The 22,284-nt window shown below is 38.7% G+C and overlaps 1 protein-coding gene across 2 annotated transcripts in view; it reads right to left on the bottom strand.

Annotated features, from left to right (window-relative positions):
* The window catches only part of dlc1 (DLC1 Rho GTPase activating protein), a 79,201-nt gene extending 62,372 nt beyond the window's left edge, over positions 1-16,829 (bottom strand). The window contains exons 1-3 of one of the 2 annotated variants that reach the window (XM_088004358.1): positions 12,143-16,829; positions 8,274-8,408; positions 8,010-8,123 (exon numbers count right to left, since the gene is read on the bottom strand). In XM_088004358.1, the coding sequence (XP_087860484.1) occupies positions 8,010-8,123; positions 8,274-8,408; positions 12,143-14,347 (2,454 nt within the window). In that variant the 5' untranslated portion in view covers positions 14,348-16,829. The remainder of the gene's footprint in view (positions 1-8,009; positions 8,124-8,273; positions 8,409-12,142) is intronic. The other variant, XM_014996549.2, reaches the window with a different exon arrangement.
* Between the last annotated feature and the right edge of the window lie 5,455 nt (positions 16,830-22,284).

Here is a 22,284-nt window from a genome sequence, read left to right as displayed (position 1 = left end):
CTCACTCAGAACCTTGAACCACGCGGCCAAATAATCGTCCCTTTTCAATTGCGCGGTGGTTTATTGTGCATTCCTGTGCACTTGTGTCTATGAGTGCATTCGGTTTGTTGTTGTCTGATTTATGACACTTCATTATCAGCGTGCTGCGGGGGTGTTTCCAGATGCTTGGATCTTCTAGTCATCCTTAAGATTTACAGTCAACATGTACCGTCATCCTGCAACTATTGCTGCACCGCTTGTCTTCATCATGCAGCAGATGCGCCTTTTTACAAGGCAAATGTACTAGCTTCTAACACCATGAGTGCTCATAAATGCTGTTTTAATAATAAAAAAAAAGTAAGAAATTCCATAGAGAAATATTTAATTGCACGTGCACGTTATGTTGATTTGATATCGGCCCTTTGCCAAAGAAAATTTTAATTAAGAGGGATAATGACAGCAGGGTGAACACACAGCAATTTATGAGCTATTTGACTTTGGTGAAAAGGTGCAATAACTAAAAGTTTGTTCAGTCAAAAAAAAGAATTAAGGGCATCAACATACAAATCTGTTTATACAAAAAGTTGCATATGCAAACTGGGTCAGGCTCATGGTGTGGGCATGTTTTGACTATGTGAGGTGCTTTCTTCTAGATGTAGTGTCTGATAATCATCAATGATGAAATAAAGAAACCTCCAAATTGCGTGCATGTTCCTTTCATGTTTCGTTCTCTCTTGATGCACCAATACGCAGCCAAATTGACAGGAAAAACAAGATTTCCTTGTGGGAGTTGAGGAGAAGTTCATTTTCAACATCCTGTTCCAAACATAAGCCTTTTTTTTCCTTTTTTTTCTGATCCTCTTACTGTAAACCACAACAGGTCTGTGTTTGTCTCCTTACTACAGCTGCGCTCAGCAGCAAAGTGACCTTGGGGACAATGACACAACACAATGCAGCGAGAAGCGTGACCATGGCCAGGACCCCTACCGCCAGAACTCGTTGGACTGAATGGTGGTTGGGTTCATAGCTCACTGACTCATTCTGGCGGCCTTTAAGCCAAATGCGTGGGTGGAATGTAGGCAAACATGATTATGCCTGTTGCAGTCTGTGTTGACTATTGACTAAGAGCAGGAATGCAGAAGCAAATGAGAAGATAAATAAAGGGCAGCGAAAGTAGCAAAATCCCAGGGCTTTTATCTGACTAGGACATTGGGAAGGTGTGGTTTGGATGAAGGATGTTTGGGGACTGCGAGGCTGCCAGAGCAGAACACGGAGGAAGGACAGAGCAGAGGTCTGCGAGTGACCTTAGCACGCAAACCGCAGCAAAACTATTGTCCACCATGAGCAGACAGATAAAGAGCTAATTTCATATATAACCTTCTGACAGGGAATTTAATCTGTTTCTCACTGTGTAATAAAAATATCTCTGAAAAAAAGAAAAAACTAATGCAGTGGCTTGCAAGTGTTTATATTTCTTAAGCCTTTTTACATTGTCATGTTACAACCACAGCTTTCATTGCATTTTATTGGGATTTTATGAACATGAATTTGTGCACATGTGCTCTCAAATCTGAAGTCAGTACCATGTAGAACCATTATTTTACTGTAGTTAGAGTTGTCTTTCGGTGAAGTTTTTGCGCGTTTGCTAATCTACAAACTAACATTTCTGTCCATTCTTCTTTGTAAAATAGCTTGAGTTCAGTCAGAGTGGATGGAGAGCATATACTTTTCATTCGTGAACTCCATTTTCGCTTTTGATTTGATGAGGTTGCATCAAATCTGACCGGCTTCCCTGTCCATGCCAGGCCAACGCGCAGGGGCTAGCAAGGACGGCATGTTTGGCGTGCGCACCCTCACGCTCTGTTCAGTACGTCAACTATAAACCCAGCTTAAGAGGATCTGTGATCCTCACCTATTCAAATTTTTAAATGAATCCTCAAAACAACAGGAAATCCGTGCAGGAAGGCCAAAAACAGGTGTGATGTGATTATGTTTTATGTGCTCCGGTTAGAAGTCGAGCAGCTGCATTTTGGACTTTCAGTCCGCGTGTCAGGGGAAAGCAGCACGCAGCTCATTACAGTAGTCCTGTTGATTTGTGATGGAAGCATGAATTACATACTCATTTTTCATTTTCATTTTAAAATATCTACTAGTTTTAGTAATTTAAGTTTCAACTGATAAAAACAGGATTCAACACAATTAATCTGCTTATAAAGTTTAAAGTAAAGACCTGTCTTTAACACCAAGAATAGCTATGATGACTTTAATAAATTGATCAAATCTTCCCTGATTTACTGATAATAGATAAACCTTGATTAATGCTCTCTTTGTTCCCTCTTAGTTTAGATGTTTCTGTACCTCATACTTCTTGGTATAAGGTACAGTTGTTCCACAGACTTTGCATTTTCAGATAGGTAGTATGAGGGGAACAAATATATTGTTTTGTAACCTAGGCCTGCAATAATGTTTTTTTTTTATTTATAAATTTATCCCTGTCCTGTCCGCTGGGTTTCTTGGTCTCTAATGTCCCCTCTTTGTCGTGTCCAACAATTTTCCGAGGCTTTCCCAGAACAGCTGAACTTATACCAAGATTACATTATACACATCTTGGCTCGGTTAGGTGACTTCTGAAGGCAAGTGGTTGCATTAGTTGTTCAGGAGCATCAGAGTACGGAGAAAGATAAATATCAAAGTTTTCTTAAAAAAAAACTAAACAAAAAGAAAAACAGTGTTATTTTCCTTTCGTAACTTCTGAGCACCAATCAGATGGGTTAACCCGAAATATCAATATTGCCCATCGATGCTTGTGGCAAAAAGTGACAAAATGTGACAATGATCATGGAATGTGATTAATTTCATATCTATGACCTGTATTATAATCCCTATTTCCACTAGAGGAGAAATACAGCTCAAACCAAAGGGTCAAAGGTTGCCTTGTTACAGCATGTTTACAGAAGGTTGAGGGGATGAAGCCTGGTACAGAGCATCAACACATGCGAGACACGTAGAAACAGCCCCGTGCTAAATTTAACACGCAGCTATGTGCTTTGTTCAGCAGCTCCTCGGGTTCTTTGGAGGATTCTGGCTCATAAGCGTTGCTGGTGGGCATGACTGGTGCTAAAGGTGACTGATGTGTTGTTTCCCACTGTAACATTCAGAGGAAGGTGGTGAGGGGTCGGCAATCTCCACCCGCCTCTGCGGCTTGACACATCCTGAGCAGACCGCTAAAAATAGAGGCGGGCAACAAATGCTTCCAAAACATTCAGATCTTCAGTTTACACTTTTGGGGAAATAATAGCAGATTATCTCAATTGAAATAAGCTCCAAGTGTAGTCAAAAATGGAATACGTTTTAAATTCAAATTAAGCAACACAATGCTAGCAAAACAAGAGTGAAACCACACCTGCTACACAAAATACTGCCAAGAAAAACAGCTTGGGCAAAAAATAGTTGTTCCAGTTAAAGAGAAAAAACACCTGCTGTGGCACAACATCCGCTAGATGTTAGCCCCACGTCAGACACAATATCAACAACCACCTGCCGGAGGCTGACAATAGCCAGCAGCTAGGCTAGCTAGAAGCTGTGCAGTGTTGTGATCTCAGTGGCTTCTTCATAGCAGTAACTTACAAATAATGTTATTGCTATTTAAATGGCCACTCATCAAATATGCCACCGCTTCACCTTTGCAAAGGACAAGAAGAGAATGCTTTGTACTTTCACACCACAATGTTCCACTATGTGTTAGGAGAGCGTCACTGGAACACAAATACCAAGCACCGCTTACACAACCCAACAGAAGCTGATAGGAATGCTAAACATTTTACCAGACACAGCCTACGTGAACATAAATATCAAGTACAAAGACTCAACTCTTCTGCGGGAAAAAAACAAAACAAAAACGTACATACTTTATTGTACGTCTAATTTTGCTTCAGCAAGTCGTTTTTCAAGTCATTATTTTCAATTCAGCTCATGTAGAGAGAATCATTTGTCAACAAATGTCATCTCAAGGCAATCATACAGGCAGCTTCAAGGTCAAGGCCATATCTTCCAAATTGATCCTGTAGTCAAGTTCAATTTATGACTCAAATTGATAGAATGCTTTTTATCTGAGAAAATCCAGCAGATTGCATCAAGTCACTGATTTGCAGGATTCACTCCATTTGGACTGGTGTGTCTTGTTTAACACTTGATTGCATGATGCTGTAAACTTAACAGAACTCCCTCAGAGTGAGCAAACATGTAGCAACAGCTAAAAAGAAAAAAAACTCCCCTTTAACAGGACAAACCTCCAGCAGAACTGGCACAGAAAATTGTCCATTTGAAAAATCAATTTGTCTCCAAGCTTTAACTTCCTGGCTATTGCATGTTGAGATGTTGAGTAAATATTTCCAGATCTACTTTGTGAGGTGCACCAACCTAATACAGTCTACATAAATATCCATTTTTGTAATTATGTAATTATCTTGTGTAAACTTGTAGACATATTTCTAGTACCAAAACCAATAAACCGTATATTGACACAATAATTTTAAGATAAAAGGCATTTAAAAGAAAAAAAAGATAGTATTGTGTGTAAAGTAATTGCTTTGAATTGTCAGAGTGGAAAACGTCTACCTTGTACATCTAGTACAAAGCTGTCTATCAACCACAGAAACTTGCCTCAGAGAATATTGACTTTTGATTTGACCCTGTGGATTTCCACAGTAGGAAGTATGGAGTAAACACTGTATATCTGAGAATACGTTCCTTCTCAATTCACCCTGACTAGGAGTCATTCCAATAGATTATTTTCATTTCAGAGGCCTCACAATTGTTTTTGGATTAAAGTATATGCACAAAATATTGTTACTTTGAAGTACTTCTAGGACCTTCTTTCTGTTTTATATCTCATTCATTTAGAACTTTGCCTACTCGGTGCTTGAAAAATGTATTATTGCATAATCCTTTTATACCTTTATAGTCAATCCTTCCATTCCTCTTTTATGTATTGATTCAGAATATTATAACAGGGTGTTTTCCTCTTACGTAAGAGGAAAAAAATTTAAATGAAAAAACAAAAAAGTAAAATCAGTTAAAATTAAAAACAGTGGGTCAGACCTCCAGGAAAACCAGAAAGTGATGTTTGCCATAGAAAAAAATATCAATAAAAACATCTAAAAAAAAATTGCAGTAAATAACTAAAGAAGACATAAAAATGTTGATATCTGAAAGTATCTGAAACTCAAGTGCAGTTGAATTGTTTTCACTATAGTTTCACCTCTACAATATAATAACACCGCTGTAGCTGTGTAATCATCCTTCTTAAGGTAAGCAAAGGATCAAGGTTTAAATTGCAAGTTGATAAATTACTACTGACAAAGTGGTAATCCATCCATGAGGCAAGATTTTATTGACTCATTAAGGTAAACAAGTGCCTATTGCTCTTTTGCAATCTAATGAATGTTTAGTTTAGTTTATTTTAGTTTAAATTAATCTAAGCAGATAGGATAACTTATGCACAAAGTTATGTGCATAAGTTAGTTTTAGTAAAGGTGGAAAAACAGAAGGACTTAAGATTGTTAAGAACACCAGGGCATGTTAAATTTTACTATGTGATTTTTATTTATTTTTTAATGTTTTGGCCTTGTCGTTTTATTCAAACAGTTCAACAATCAGTTCAGATTTAGATTTCAAACAACACTTGTATCAATAGGTTACTTTTATAGTCATGAAGCAGAGTATCAACAATTAAGTCACCCAATTTATGCTCTTTAGAATAGTTTATTTAGCATTGTGACAAAAGATTAAACCCATGTCAAAAGAAAACAAAAGTTAGTCACCTCTAGTAAACCTTGAGGAAAATGTGACATTGTAATTGTGGGGTATATCCCTTGCCTTCTATTCAGAAGTAAATAGTGTTTTTCCTAGTCGGGATCCTTCTGCCTCTGAATATTTGCGCTAATTATAGATGATGTCTTTTTAATGTCAGTGTATAATCTTGTAAAACTTAACATTCAAGCAGCTGAAATGAGATTTTAACCTCAACTCTGATTCTTCTTGACCCACATGTGCCTCATGTTTACATCATTTAGAAGATTTGTATTGTCTAGCTAAAAGGTTTAAGTATGTGTCACAGGTTTTTGGTACTCAGCATCATACAGAATGTATTAACTACCGTGAATATCCTTCAGAAAGTCTTAAACATTTTGGCTTTAGTCATTCCCCCCGAGGGGCCAATGCTGTAAAAAGCTTCCCATTAGGTGAGGTGAAAGCACTGTTTACCCAAGCTTAGCAAGTGTCCTAAGGTTACAGGCCGACTGAATGCAGTTGCAGGAGCTGGTTGCAGACCAATGCACTGTGCATCATCCATTGTTCATATGAAAAGTAAAGACGTGCAATAAGAAAAAGTAGTGTCGAAGTTATACAGATAATCCAACAGATAATTCAGGAATGTCATTAAAGCCAAGGAATTCTGGTAAACAAATCCCTGCTTTTAGCACAGATACATTCTATTCCACTGTTATGGTTTTTCTCCTTTTCATCTTATGGTGAGATAAACGCACAGACTAGCTAAAGTCCATGTTCGCAGACCTTCTTGAACAGAATGTTGATAAATCGTAAAATGAGCAAACAAGGAGCATAAAGACGTGTCTCACTTGAAGCGTGTCCTCCCGCCCTGGCTTTTCACCTTTCAGACTCCCCTTCTGACCCCTTTGTTGGGGTGAAAAGGGATAGATTTTGCAACCAGCTAATTATGGAGTCTTAGCGTCTGCATGGCTAACTCCTAAGAGCAAAGAGAGACCCCTACAACTGAGAAACTCATTTTAGGGGTTAGATCCCCTGTTGCCTTCAGAATTGTTTCCATTCAGCAATGTGCAGGAACATTCCTTAGAGATCCTGGACCACAGTGATATGATAGTTGCTGCAGTTTTGTCGGCTGCCCTTCCATGATGAATATCTTCCACATTCCAAAGGTGCTTTGTTTGATTGAGATCTGGTGACTGTGGAGGTCATTGGTGTACAGTGAACTTTTTGTCATGATCAAGAAACATGTTTGAGATTATTTGAGTTTTGCGAAATCGCTCATTACCCTGGTGGAAGTAGCCCCCAGAAGACGGGTGGACTGTGGTCACTGAGAGTTGTGGCAACAAAATCTCAGGGAGGCTGTAGTGTTTCAACTACAGTATTAAGCGACGAATATTCTCCACAACAGTACACAAAATCCACCAATTTCTAAAATCACAAAAATATCCAGATGGAGTTTTAGTCTAAGTTGCATCAAAAATCTTAACTTGAAGTATAAAAATGACTTCCAGTACACAGTGTCGTTAGTTTGCCAAACTGGTTTTATGTGGCTCAACAAACATGTGAAAGAATGTACTGTGGTCAGATGACACCAAACATGATAATTTTTGCCGACATATAAAGAAAAACTAAAGGAACCAATCAACCTGAACATACCATCCTCACAGTGAAACATGGTGGTGGCTGCATTAGGCTGTGGGAAAGCTTGTTCCCTTTTTCCATTAGTAGGGACATGGTTAATGGGATGATGGATGGAAGTAAATATAGGGTAACCCTATATCTTGTTAGAGACTGCAACAGACTGCAATAAACTTGAGACTGTTGAGAGAGAAAAACTGGTAGAAAAATAACCCAAAAGACATGCGGATATTAAAAGCTGGCTTTACAAGTCAGGGTTGCTGAGTGGAAATTCTTACCACATTGTTCAGATTTTTACTTGGAAAGAAAAAGTTACGCATCTTTTTACTTCTTCTGTTTTTATGCTTGAAAGAAAATAAGCCTAACCCTAACTCTAACCTTCATTTCTGCATATGACCAAAGTCATTAATGTATTATTAGACTTATGAAAACATTGATCTAATTATCTTGCAGAGATAGAGGGAAAGAACAGGCCTCTTGCCAAGTATCACCAATGAAAAATGTTGAAAAGCAAAGAAATTATGGCCACCTTTACCTAGCACTTATTTACGTTGCTATGATATTAGCAAAGAATGGGGAAAAAAAGTGTTTCTGCCACGACTTACCTCACTTTTAGGCTTGGCTCCATGAGATTTTGCAGATCCTGACGAGAAAGTTCCAGTTGCATGTGGAGGTGGGAGGGTTAGCGAAGTTGCTGGTGTAGGTCCATGATCGGTATTCTGCTCAAATGGAACGGAAGAGGGTAAAAATCCCATGTTAAGAAGTCATCTGTATTTTACAAACTCACAGATACACTACAAGATGCTTGTCTTATCGCTGATAACACAAGAGTTTAAAACAGTTAAAGAACATTCAGCATGGAGACACACCAGGTGATGACGGCGGTGAAGAGTAGGGGTGCTGTCCATAGAGGAGGTAGCGCTGAGTGCGTTTTCAATTTCCTGGTCCAGCTGGTCCAGCTTCATCAACAGCAGCACCATTGAGTCCAAACGGGCATGTTCATGCTGAGTGAAGAAATCAATCTGTTAGGAGGATTCGGGGCATTTTTAAATAGACAAAAACCTTTTAACAGTCTACACACAACATTCTTTAAGCTTCAGTCCTTAATGCATTTCTTTCATACTCCTTTCCCAATAAACAGTTTTATAACAAGTGTCACACTGACCTCAGGTGGCTTGATTTTAGTAAGACAAGCTGAACTAGATAGTCCAGTGCTACCATCCACTTCCCCACAGGCTGGTATCACATGAAGCTTTGTAGAAACCCTCTTTGAGTGTTTGAAGCAAAATATGTTGCTTTCCTTCTGTTTATCTTTTATCATATCACTGGGTGTGGGACTGAGTCTCAGGTTCTTTAAAAAAAAAAAAAACTAAGAGAGACTCAGAAATTTATTGGCTGGCCTAATAGTTCTGAACAAACCTTGTTACAAGCCTGGCGGCCCACTAATAAATATTTAACAAGAAACAGCTTATGACACACACACACACACACACACACACACACAGCTTATGATTGCATGTGCATTTAAACTTGCGGCAGCAGGGCTGCTTGTCATGTTGCGTCTATTTCCTGGCATTGAGGGCAAATCTCATTGGGCTATTTGGGATACAGTAAAACTTATTCATTTATTCATTTAATTGAAAACATCTCCTGAAATGGTAACCGTGGCTCCCTCTTCTGAGACCAACTATACAATTCTGGGTGTGTATGCATGACAACATTCATTGGCTAAGAAATGCGGGTGATGTTAATGTGTTCCTGGCTATAGCTCTGCTCGATCCCTCTGCCATTTGTAAACATTTCAGGACGTGTGCATGAATTCATTTTTATGTCAGTGATGAATTAAAATTAAAAAAAATGAAAAAATTGTTTTTTTATTGGATTTGCAGAGGGAGCAAATAATCAGGTCACAAAATGGCACCTCATACATAGATACGATACATAGAGCAGCATTCCTAGCTCGAGGCGCCGCACATTACTTCACTGTGTCCTTGGCAAAGTATCACAATGAAACATTGTACCGTAGTAAAACAATGACATCTTTACAAGGCTTGTGTGAATGAACAAAAGCATCTGTCTCAGGATGGCAATAACAACCACCAAACTGCAGCACTGAGAAAAACCAAACAGGACAAAAACAGCTGCATCAGAGGCAGTGATGTTTACCTGTTCTGTCATCTCTCTTTTCTTTTTCAAAAAAGATTTTTAAATGCAAACAGAAAGCCTAAGTAAGACAGAGCACTTAGAGGGATGTTTTCCAAGTCATCTGGTCAGAGATAAATGACAGTTGAGCCATTTCGGCCCTCAGGGGTTAGGATCAGGCCTTGTTGCTAAAACAAATAAACACAGAACAAAAAGCCAATATCAGTTTAATCTCAAGCCATATTGCAAACCAGATGGCTTCATTTTACAGGCTGAACCTGCAATAGCCATGCGGTCAGCTAGGGACTTCATCATTAGTAAGCACAGGAGATTTTTCCAGCTTCCTGCTGCCTCTAAGAGATATTGTTTGCAGAAAACAGCATTTTTTTATGGGATTCAAGGTTTTTGTCTCTTATGTTTTTGCAAACTAATCACTGACTTTCACCTGCTCTAGGCAAATTAATTTCCTCTTGTTATTGTACCTTTAGATAATTTTTGTGAGTAAATTGGCAGAATATTTGCAAGCAAATTTGTTAACTATGAAGAAAAAAGTTATTAGCAGCTGGTGAATGAATGTTATGGTATGTAGTGGTTTCAAATCTATGCAACCCTGAACTTTTAAACTCTTGTTTGCCTAAATGGAATATGTAAATGAGTAAACATGCTGTCCAATTACTTTAAATACATTAAGAATAAAAAATTGTCACCAAAGATGACGTTAAAAGATTCTAAGAACCTCTACCCTCAAGAAAATATGAAGCATGAACATAGAACTTACAGGCTGCCTCCAGTACTACATTGCCTTGTAAAAGTGTTCATAAAACTTTGAACACTTTTCTATTTTGCCTAACTAAAAACAACAGACCTTTCTTTAATACACTGACATTACGTAGTCCATTATTGTGAAATAAAAAAAGTGATATATGGTTTTAATTAAAAAAAAAAAAGAAAGACATTTCAATACCATTTCTAACCAATCTCTTTCAGGGAATAAACCTGATTCCCTGAAAGAAATTGGTTAGAATAAGTTTGAATAAGCAGTACTATAGGAACAGACATGGCAAGGATAAAACTGTGGTGAAGAGTAAAGTAGAATTGGACTGCAAAAAAAAAAAAAAAAACCTAGCAAGCTTTGGAAATCTCAGAGCACTGCTTAGTCCATCATCAAAAATGAAAAAAAAACAAAAAACATCCACAGCTCCAGTGGGGAAATCTGTTCACAGTACATGTATTAGATGTGCAAATCCACAAATCTGAGCTTTGTATAAGAGTGGGAGGAAGAAAGCTTTTGTTGAAGAAAAGTCATCAGAGGTCTTGTTAAGGGTGGACCACAAACCTTTTGGAAACACCAAACATGTGCATGACGGTGCTCTGACTGGACATACATGAACTTTCCTGTGTGCTGTATAGCAGGGACGCCTTGCTTCAGTAGGGATGCAAACTATTCAGAGTTGATTAAAAGAATTATGTGGCTAATTATAGACCTGAAGAAAATCTATTACAGACGACACATGACTTGAGGTGTCCACCTTCCAGCAAGAATGGTTCATATCAAAGTATATTCATATATTAAATTTGGCCAGTAAAAGAACAGACCCAAATCCAGTTAAAAGTTAATGGAAAGATTTGAAAATATATGTTTATAGATGCTCTCCAGCCAATCTGGTTGAGTTTGTACAATTTAATAAAAAAGAAAAAGAATGTGCTGAAGCTTAAGTGTCTGGATTTGGAAGGCCGGTAGAGTCATACCCCAAAAACCTTTTAGCAAAAGGTGGCTATAGACAGTATTTACTAAAAGGGTTTGAAAGAAATGTACAACTCGGTGTATCATTTTCCTTTCAATTCCCAATTATGTGCTAATTTGCGTTGGTCTTTCACAACTCAACATGAACTCCCAATGACACTGAAGTTTGGTTGTGATGTGACAGGAGGAAGAGACTTGTAAGGCACTCTGAGTGACAGGGTTGTATTGCATTTTAAAGGTTTTCTTGATAGGCATGAACTGCAGGAGATGAACATGTGAAATTATACAGAGTTATATTACAATCTGGAACTAGTTCAAAAGGATGCTTAAAGGGGCTTGAACTTTCTATAATATAAGTGTAAATCTAACACTAAAGACTGAGAGGTTCTATGATCATTCCTTTTCTCCATTGAATCAAAATCCATGCAATACAATAACAAAATTTAAGTTATTGTATTAGTGCAACAAAGTGGATCAAAAAGAACAACAATAAGTGTTTGTTTCAAGAAAACACAGTTTGAGCATTTCACCCCGTAGATTGCTTAAGCTCCCAACTCCCTCTGCTATTACAGCCTCCATGCCCTTATAGGACCTTGTTTTGCAATGAGCGGTTGAGGAATAGTAAAACATTTCACAGAGCCCCCCACCGCCCCCCGCTCACAGATCTGAAAGCATGTGAGAGTGAAGTCATTGTTTTCCAAACCACATTGCCAGAGTGTGGGACATTATTGGTCAGACATTTATTCCCAGTAAGGAAACTGCTCGTTTTGACAGATATGTTCCTAGAATCACAATTACTGCGCAACAGAAAAAAAAAAAAAAATCAATTGCAAGGTTTCTTATGGCACTTACCTTTCTCATCCGCACCTTGACCACGCTGTCCTCTTTCTGATCTCCAGCCTCGTGTGTCCCTTTGACATCTGAGCCGGATGGTGGCGTCTCGCTGGAAACAGCTGAGAATATGGCATCATCCAACTCCCCCATCGCAGAAACTCTTCCTCCCAAGCTGCGGTTTTCCCTGTAACCATCTGCCACCTCAGAGCAAGGTGACTCACTCAAGCCAGAGGTTTGGTTGCCATGGAGTCCCTTACTGACCTCTTTAGAGAGGACGGGAAGTTTCATGTGTTGCTCAGTAGCGTGGTATTTATTATCCAGAAGGGTGTTATGGTCTTGGTTTTCAGTAATATCAGCTTCTGTTTTCTTCCTAGCTTTTACCAAAGTATCATCATCATCTGCCTCAATTAGACGGATCTCTGGAATAGTCACACGTTTAGAATAGTTATTTTCAATAGGCAGAGGTATGTCTGCATCCTCGCATGCAGTCGACTCTTTGGGTAAGGAGCTCTCAACCATGTTATCCAATGACTGACTTAAAGAAGTTTTCACAAGCTGATCTCCACAACACATAGTGCTTGTTTGTGTGGATTCTCTTTCTGAGTTTCCAATCCTCTGGTGTTCAGCTGACACAGTTTCAATCACCGCCAAACACTGATTTTTAACATTAGAATGAAATGTGTCAAACGGGTCTCCTTGTTCTGCACTTTCCAGCGTACGAGGCCAGTTCCTTGCTGTTTTTGCAACATTATGTTTCTCAGCTAGTGTCTGGTTAAGCATTTCACAATCATTACTCTCATCTAAAGCCATTGCACAGTTATAAGAAACCTCCTCGATGTGAACGTTCATGGAGTGATGAGTGTGTCCTGCGTTTTCATTTAAAGTTTCTGAGTCATCCGATCCATCCAGCCTGTGAGCAAAAACGGGACTCTGGCATTGGGTAAATATTTTGTCACATTGTTCATCCATTGAAAAAGCCACAACAGGTTGCACTGACAGTGTATTGTCACTGTCCATTCTATCAGGCAAATTTTGTAGGACAAAATCAGGTCGTCCTGCACTTTCCTGGTCAGAGATTGAAACAATCCCTTTAATCTCTGGGCTGTTGGATTGAAGTTCCTGTTCGGCAGCAGCAGAAAGGTCCAGGATCCCCTTGGAAATTTCACAATCACTGGCTTGATCTAATACCACAGCACAGTTAGAATAGTTCTGCTCATCTTGAACATTTCTTAAATGACTGAGTCCTGCATTTTCATTTTTTGTTTCCAACTCATTCAGTCCACCCAGCCGATGAACAAAAACAGGGCTCTGGCTGTCAGTAAATCCTTTGTCACATTCTTCATCTAGTGCAGAAGATAAAAACAGTTCCTTGCTAGGCAAGGACAGTGCACTCCCATCTTCCACTGCATCAGTAGAATTTTGCGGTGCAAAAAGCAGTCCACTTGTACCAGCGTTGTTGGAGGTGGAAATAATTTCTTCAACATCTGGGCAGTTGGTTTGAGATTCCTGTCCGGCGCCAGCGCAACGGTTCAGTGTGACCTCAGAGATTTCAGGAGATCTGCTGTAACCCTCCATGTGGCTCTCCTTTGTCTGCTGATGGGTTGGAAGTTTGCCAATCTGCTCACCAGCAGATTCAGACAATGAAGGCCCCTTGTTTGAAGAGATAGAGATGTATTGTTGTTCTTTAAGGCCTGTAAAGACATCATCCCTGAAGATATAACCCTGGCTACTTTCTGTGCCAATTACCACTTTAGTGTAAAGAGGTTTTCCACTCTGATTATCAATTGTAAAACTGGAGATGTTACTGTTTGAGTAACAACACGGGCCTCCAGAAATCCCAGCGCTTGTGGCTGGGAGATGTGCTGATTTGGAATTCCTCTGTGGAAGGCCAGCACCCACCAGCTCGTGAACTGTCTCCTGGAAATCCAGAGGCTTTCCATTGTTTTCAGTTTGCCTCACGCGTCCCGACGCGTCGACGTCGTCAACAGCAAAAACTTCAGCCAAAGTCGTCCGACCCAGGTCATCTGAAGGCATTTGGCAGCCCTCTGGCATGGAGGCACACCTCGTCCGCCGGCCCTGTTTTAAAGCCCCAGAGCCCACCCAAAACCCCTCTCCGTCTACTCCATGACAGCACACTAGGTCCAGATCATCAAAGCTGTACTGTAATCCTGATGGGTGAGTCACATGCTCTTCCCAACTTCTTTTCCGTATAGCAACAGGCATGATGGAAAGCCAAGTACTATCCCATAGGGCTGCTGTCTAAATTGAACTACCAGATCTGCTGAAATCGAGAGAAGAAATGGGAGAGTAACAAATATCAAGTGCTCACTAGTTATAAGTTTACAGTAACTGAATGTCCAGATGACAGTATGGCAAGTCAAGCCCTGCTTCTCACTGTAACAGGAAGCAGTGGGTGAAAGTTCGAGGATTGCAACAACTCTGCATACCCGGTGCCATGGGAACTTATAAACTGGACCACTATAAGATGTCAAGATGCCTCATTATGTTGATCTAACAAGGAAAGCTAATATATTTCCAAGGCAATGTCATTCTGAATTTTACTTTAAAGCTGGTCAAATACAGTCAGTCACCCTGAGCCAGAACAGATGTTTATGCTTTCAGGTTTTTAAGCGGATAAACCTGACAAAAGCAAGATTCTGAAGCTGATCTCCCTTATTCGCTTTTTAGGGTCTTGACAACACAATTGTCAAATCACAAACCCACAAAAAAGGGAATGACATAAAAAAGGGAACTAAAACAGCAGCTGAGAGTCAGTTTAAAAGTGCACGACAAAGTAAAATGTATTGTGGTACCTAACAGATCAAACTAAGTAATTTTATCTTACTTTACATTTTTATTGTTCTAAATATCACAATATTCTACGTAAGCTCTATATCTGCTTTGTTATATTTGTCAAGCAGTCTAACAGCACAGTATTTACAGTATGCAACTGTGACTGAAAGACTGACTTAAAAAGTTTTAAATGTTAAAAAATTTAATTATAAGTAATTGTGTTTTTTCAAAAAATTCCTTTTTAGGAAAGGAACCAGGGCATGGTCAGCTTCATCTACCATACTTGGCATTAAACTGTAATTGTTAGAAGTACAAATAAATTTAGTTGAAAATAAAACATTTACACGTTCTATGAGCCCATTAAGCCAGTAAATGATATCCAAATTTCAACACACTGGAGTTGAACAGTAACATTTAGTTTTTGTACATTTTCTAAACATGACACAGCATCTTACAATAAAAATCAAGTATGCAGATTATTTTCCTATCCGGCAGAATGTATATCCCAACAAATCAGGTTTGTTGTAAGTGATCCAGGAGATCCACAGGTTGTCTTCTCATTCATTTACCAGAAGCAACTCCTCCATATTCTGGGAAACATGAATCTCTCTCTGTCCAAAAGTCTTGATATTTGCAAGCATATTCCGAATCCAGTCCTTAATCAGAAGCAGTGCAGGCCATTTTCAAGGCTCCAGTCAGTACTCTCGCTCTTGGATTGCTGTACAAGTCCTGGCACCCCCAAAGGCAGAAAGAAAGCCGGGAAGCAGTGAGACGTCCATGGACCGCTTCCATCTTGATCACATTAGAGGTTTTCTGCTGACACTGAGTGCCGAAGAGCTGAGGTGGTGTAAGAGGGGACGGCTTTTCTTCTCCCCACTCCACCCCTTCTCTCCTCCGTTCTTCCCGTCTTCTGATCAGGTCTCCTCCCTGCTGCTTTTTGACAGGGAGTATGAATTACATCACAGAAAACCATTCCCCCCACATTTGTAGAAATCCTAAACATTTTTAAACAAACTTTCCTTCCTTGTACTCTCCCTACTCACTTTTATTTTAAATAATATTTTTTCTCATTTTTGTTTTTTAAACTGTTCTTTTAGCCTTTTTTTTCTTTGCTCTGCTTCAGCTCCGTTCACTGAACAAGACTCCCACCAGTTGGTTCTGATTAGTAACAGACTGGCTCGCTTGTAAGCCTTCTGGCATTGCGCCAAAAGATCGCTCTAATGTTTTGGCAGTTATATCCAGAGTATGCTTTACATTTTTCAATTTGTCATCTTGTAACCTGACAAATGCTCTTAACAAAAGACAATGGCAAAATACATTAGCCACTTTATTAGATACAATTTGCTAGGACCGGGTTGCCTTTTGTATTCAGAACTGCCTTAAGTCTTTTTTGGCAACAACTCAACAAGATGTCACTGACACTACTGAGAGATTTTGGTCCATATGGACATGATAGCATCATGCAGTTGCTGCAAATTTGATGGCTGTAATATCTGCCACACCTTTACACTACCAAAACCAAGCAGAACCACTGACACAAGACAAAATTCACACTTTTGAGGATGTCTATGCCAAATACCGTTTGAATGTCCCAATTGAAATAAAGGCAATCGTAACTAGATGTCTACAGTTAGAGCCAAGGCTGAGTATACTTAATTGAGTGGCAGGTGAACATGAGTGTATGCATGTCTAATGATACTTTGAGTATGTGTTAAAAAAAAAAAAAACAGAATAGTTGATCAAAAGTTAGTTATTTAACAATGTAAGCAGTTGCAAGCTATGGTATTTGGTAATTTAGAAGTTTTTTTTTTAAAAGTTTTTCCAGTTCTTCTGTTTTCCCCGAAATATAGCTGTTAGCACAGCACAGCTGCAAGAAATGTACCAATGTGCAAAACCAGAAGGGACAATTCAAACAAGAGAAAAGTGGAATGATGCCCCCTCTGAGTGTTCCAACAATTCTTGGCTTTTAACCTTGGGGTCATCCAGATGTGAGGGGAAGCTGCGGGTCATCCTTTTCTTAGACTCATCTCTGGGAAAACCGTGCACTGCCAGAAATGTCGGCTCTCCAGAGACACAGATGGGACCTACTGGTGGTAGTGAAGAGGAAGAGTCCAAGTTCAACAACACTGCTCCGTATGTGTCACATGTTGTGTAGTGTAATGTAATGAAACACAGATTTTTAAGGGGGATGAAAGCAGCTTCTATGTGGATAAAGCATGTGATTAAGGCGCCGAGACCAATATGACACGGGGACAGAAAGCGAGCAATGTAATAATTTAGGATGACAGGCCTCTTTTTTTTTGTCAACAACCATCTGGTTTAGTCACAGACCAGCTGAATTAGTTAAACTCAAAGAGAAGACAACTACTTTTACTTACTCTAGCATGACTGCAGCACAAAGATGTGATTTCAGTTTAGAGCTGGGCAAGATTTTGGATTGCATCAGTCACTGTAACATTCATTTGTGCAATATCACAATGGCAAAGAACTGCTTGTTGGACATTATGTTGGAAGGTTTAGATATGTATATTCAGAATGCTAGTAGTAATTGAAGCATACACTAAATATGTATAGTGGCTGAGATGCTAAAGTTTACAAAGAACGGTAAAAATGTAGCGTTAAGTTTTTATCATAGAAGTAAATACAGGACACATTGAGAATGGTTTTCAAATAAACTGCACAAGACTATATCCCATGTGTTCATGAAAAAAAAAAATTATCACACCATCTTTCCTCAAATTTGATTATTGCACATATGTACTTTACTTTTTTTCTTCTCAGAAAATAACAAAATTCTAGCAAAATGCAAATGAACTTTTTCTGTATTTTTTTGTGTTCTCTTTAAATCATAAACTATTTTTATGATTACAAAAAGACAAAAGAAATCAAATATACCCTCCCAGAAGGATTTTCTCTTTGCTTTGAAAAATGTACAAATGAGCTAACGGTATGAATTGTGTTTCCGGAAAAGATCATGATGCTGATGCTAAGCACTGACAAATCTAAGTTAAACCACAAGTCCTGTTATACAAACATCTATTAACTTAAGAGTTCTTAGTAAAGGCCATGCGTCAGTAACCATAAGCCTGACCATTTTAATATCCATGTAAAGTGGTACTTCACAAGTATACAGCAGTAACACAAGAAAGATCCATTCAAGAATCACCTCAACACCCCCAGTGTTTAATTCTGAGGAGGGGTGGGCAGCGCTACGCCAGAGGAAACGACTCCGCATTCCTTGCTGGTATAGTTTATTATTAGACAAAATAAGGCAGCATAGATCATTGGCATTAAGAACACTGTGTGTTTGCCCATGCAGGAAAATGTTAGTGACATTTGCACAGAAGAAAACAGAAAAAATATTTTCCCTCCCATAACTGAGTCATTTTAAGTCCTTGAAAATACAAAGACTGCTTTGAGTCGATTTCATAGCAACTTTTTTTAAGCCTTCCCTAAAGAGTTAAAAAAGAAAAAAAAAAACGCTCTTTTTTTAAATGTACATGAAAAGCAGCTCTGAAAATATGCAGCCAAAAAAGAAAAAAAAATCCTCTGGGTCATTTGGACTGCAAAGAAAACAAAACAAAACACTAGATTCTCATTTTGAGGCTCCAGAAATAACATCAACAAACCACACCAAGATTCCTTTCCTGTCACTCGCTTTGCCCTGTGGTTACCAGGCTCTTTTCAAGAAGCCCAGAGTCACGTTGGTTAATAACTATCTTTGAGGTCTGGGTGGGAACTCAAACAGCTGCAATATAATGTTAGATGTAACATCCCAGTGTGGATGATGCAAGTTTGGAACATGGAGAAAGAAGTCTTAAATAAAAGATTAAAAATGTCTGCAATCATCTGGGGATTCAAACTGCGTTTTCCTTGTGTGGGTCTAACCACAAGTAGTCATCGTGGGAGACGGAGAGTGGGCCTTGGACCGATCATGGGTCCTACTTAATCAGTTGCTGTGGGAACAGGAAGTATATGTTATTAGGACCGTAGCAGGCTTAATAACATAATCATTTTAGATAAAGGAGCAGCAGTGAATTTTTTGAGTGATGTGTACGTTTATAATGTCCGTCTTGTATTCGTCTGTTCATGCAACAATTACAGCTTGTGTGCTCATGTAATAAAAAAAAATAAAAAAAACTAATGACCAAATGGGTCGGTATAATTTAACTCACAATTTAACTTTAATGATAACTTTTAGTAAAGATTTAAATGCAAAAATATTTAAAACTAAAATGTGCAGCTTGCTCTTATTTAAACAAGAACATAAGAGCAATAACAGCAGGAAACAATTATTCCTGCTGCAAATATAACATTGATCACTGCAGTTTCAATGATGTTATCATAAACATCTTATTGTCATTTAAATTTTTTTTACATAAGTTGTAGGAAAAACAGAAAAGCACAAAATCCCCACCAGAGCAGAACTATAGCACTTTATCTGCCATGTCGTAACAAGATGTTTAAATCTATATTGTAACTGAAGACTTTTCTGATTTTGAACCAGAAAATAAAAAAATATAATTGTGTTCCCTGCTGCCAACAATCTGATAGTAGTTAGCTGGTCTATCAGCCTGTTAGCTCTGGTTGCTAGCCTGCAATCAGTTGCTTAACAAGACGGATGTTGGAAAACTGTATCAGTTTTAAAATTGTAGCTTTCAAAAATCTTTGTTTTTCTTGACATCGGAAACAAGCTCATCCCTAATTAGAAACATGTTCATTTTTAACACATTATATCAATAATGAGCGACAACACAAAATTACCAGAAAATAACTCATTAAATTGAGAAAACATGTAATATCCGACAAATGTTGCTGCATGTTGCGGTGACGATAAAAATTGCAATTAATAAACAAACTTACATACTTATCAGATTATGTGAAGTACATCCAGCTACTGCAAACAAATTAAACTCATTGTTTTTCAATCGCAACAAAAATGTTTTATTAAAAGTTGCATCTGGCTAAATACTTCCAGGAAGTATTTACGGGTGAGATTCTGGGTTCAAACTAATTGAACATCTTTTAATTCATACCTTTATTTACTCAGAAGGTTCTGTTGATATCAGATATCTGATTTTTAAGGGAGACCTGACCCAGGAAGCAGCCACACATCACAAACCGTGGTCCAGTTCTACATTGCTCATAGCCATGCCAACAATTTATGTATCAAATACTTGCTGCATGCAACAAGAAAGCAGCACGACTTCACTATAAGAGATCACAATTTAGGTTAGCTTAAACAAGGAAATGTAGGTTCAAAAGCAAACTGGAGTCTACTGAGCATCCAAATATGGAGCTGAAAAAGGGAACCTGTTGTTTTGAGCTCTGAAAGTTCAATTAAAGCATGTATTTTGTGGTCACTGCTAAGGCTGCAGCTAAAATAATAGGAGTGGTGAGTGTTATCCACGATGTTAAGCAGTTTGATAAACCAAAAAAGGTGCCTGAGGCTGATAAACAGGCTTGGAACAGAGGGGGGAAATATCAATTGGAGGAAAAAAAAAAGAATAATTTCACGGCATATTAAAGGCATAGTAAATAAGGTGCACAGGATTGCTAAGACTTTTAAAGGTTTACCCTGTTAAACCACAGTTTTGAGGGCCCCTTGAATTGAGGTGCGAGTGGACGTCATTGTGAAATGTAAAGAGCCATGTGAGCCCTTAAGAAAAAAGACTGTAGCAGTTTATGACTCAGATAAGTGATTTAAAGATATCCTCTAAGAAAATTTGAAATAAGAAATAGTCTACAAACGACAAGTTTCAGTTGCAGTCCTGTCTGCAAGACAAATACGACAGTGGGCAGTACTGATATTTTAGCTGTTTGGTGCATGAGACTGCCAGGATGGAATTCATCACATCCTCCAGGGCTGCACACCGCTTACTTCATGAGTTGCGAAGGTATCTGAGGAAAGGCAAAGATAATATTTATCCTTGTGTTGCGCTCGATATGACGAATGACTCGGCCCAGACCCCGGGCAGGCCAAGACAGTGACGCACTACACCTCTTCACCAAGAATGCTGCTGAACATATGCTGCACTGGCAACGACTCCTCCAGTAGGGATCCAGAACGCCCTGTTGTCCTTAGATACAGTTGCCAAAGCAGCATCGGCAGGAAGTATTTACAGGCGGGTTTCAGGATATGAGATGCAATGAGCAGCTTCATCATATGATGAGGGAGGCAGATCTCTTGGCAGTTGTATCAGAACATGTTCAGTTGCACTTCAGTAACAAAATGACCTAACAGAACATCTGCATGGTTGCTCATTCATACCGTCAGAAGTACATCTGTGTAAAAAAATATATTATCATAAGTTTCAATTTAGAGTTGATAAGCATGGAAGTGATACATTATCTGGGCTTCAACAGAGTGACATCTGTGTTGCATTCCTGCTCCAAGAGATTTGTCTCCACTTATAAAGTCCAAAAGAAAGCCAACTTTTCATTTACTGTGGCTTTTAATAGCTGTCATGTTACTTACGTTTTTGTACATTTAATCATGTTACAACAACACACTTCAATCTCCATGATAATAAATACTTTTGCAAAAATATTGCAATATATAAGTCATGCAGTATGTATAATTCAGAGAAAAAAGTGCTTCGAATACATAAATCTGGTCATCACTCACCAGTGGCAGGAAGTTTGACTAATCTGCTGTCTTGTCCTAATCTGAGCTCATTCATAAAATCCTCCAGAAACTCAGTCCTGCATATATATAAAACGGACTATTTATTATCACCACATCATTTAAGTTAATTTGTTTCGTCAATGATTGTCTAATTAGATATTTTAAGCACTGACAACCTATCAGGAAAAACTCCCCACACCCGCCTCTCGCCCAATGACCGCGAGACCGAGATTGGCACTAAGCCCCTCCCTTCCTTGGCGTGGTCACATTGAGCAATGACGTCTTTTCTCCAGCAAGTGGCGCCAAACTCCACACGGACGCTATGCATGCCTTTGGTCGTGATGCATTTAAAGAAGCGCGTAATTTGTCAAGTCAACCTTGGAAGTAACAAATGCATTTCTTGGCCGCTATTATTATTATTATTATTATTATTATTATTATTATTATTATTATTATTATTATTATTATTATTATTATTAAACATGTTAAAACAAAACAACACTGCAAAGGGAAAAAGCTTAGAGTGCCAAATTAAAAGCAAAAAGCCATAGCTTAGCAACAGAAATTAAGAAAAAATAATAAAAATTGCACATAGCCATGGCAGTTTGAAACACATAAAATAGTAGTCTTTGCAAAAAAAGAGAGAGGGAGAGCGAGAGAGATTGTATGTTTTTGTCCAGTGTGTTATTTCCTACAGTCCTTGAAATGAGCACACATATTTTCACTGGTAGTGGGGGGG

Source organism: Poecilia mexicana, unplaced genomic scaffold, assembly GCF_051168715.1.
Source record: "Poecilia mexicana isolate PSO_F unplaced genomic scaffold, ASM5116871v1 scaffold_1, whole genome shotgun sequence".
Taxonomy (NCBI): Eukaryota; Metazoa; Chordata; class Actinopteri; order Cyprinodontiformes; family Poeciliidae; genus Poecilia; species Poecilia mexicana.
Note: the sequence above shows the minus strand (reverse complement) of the source record. Positions and strands in the feature narration are given on the sequence as shown.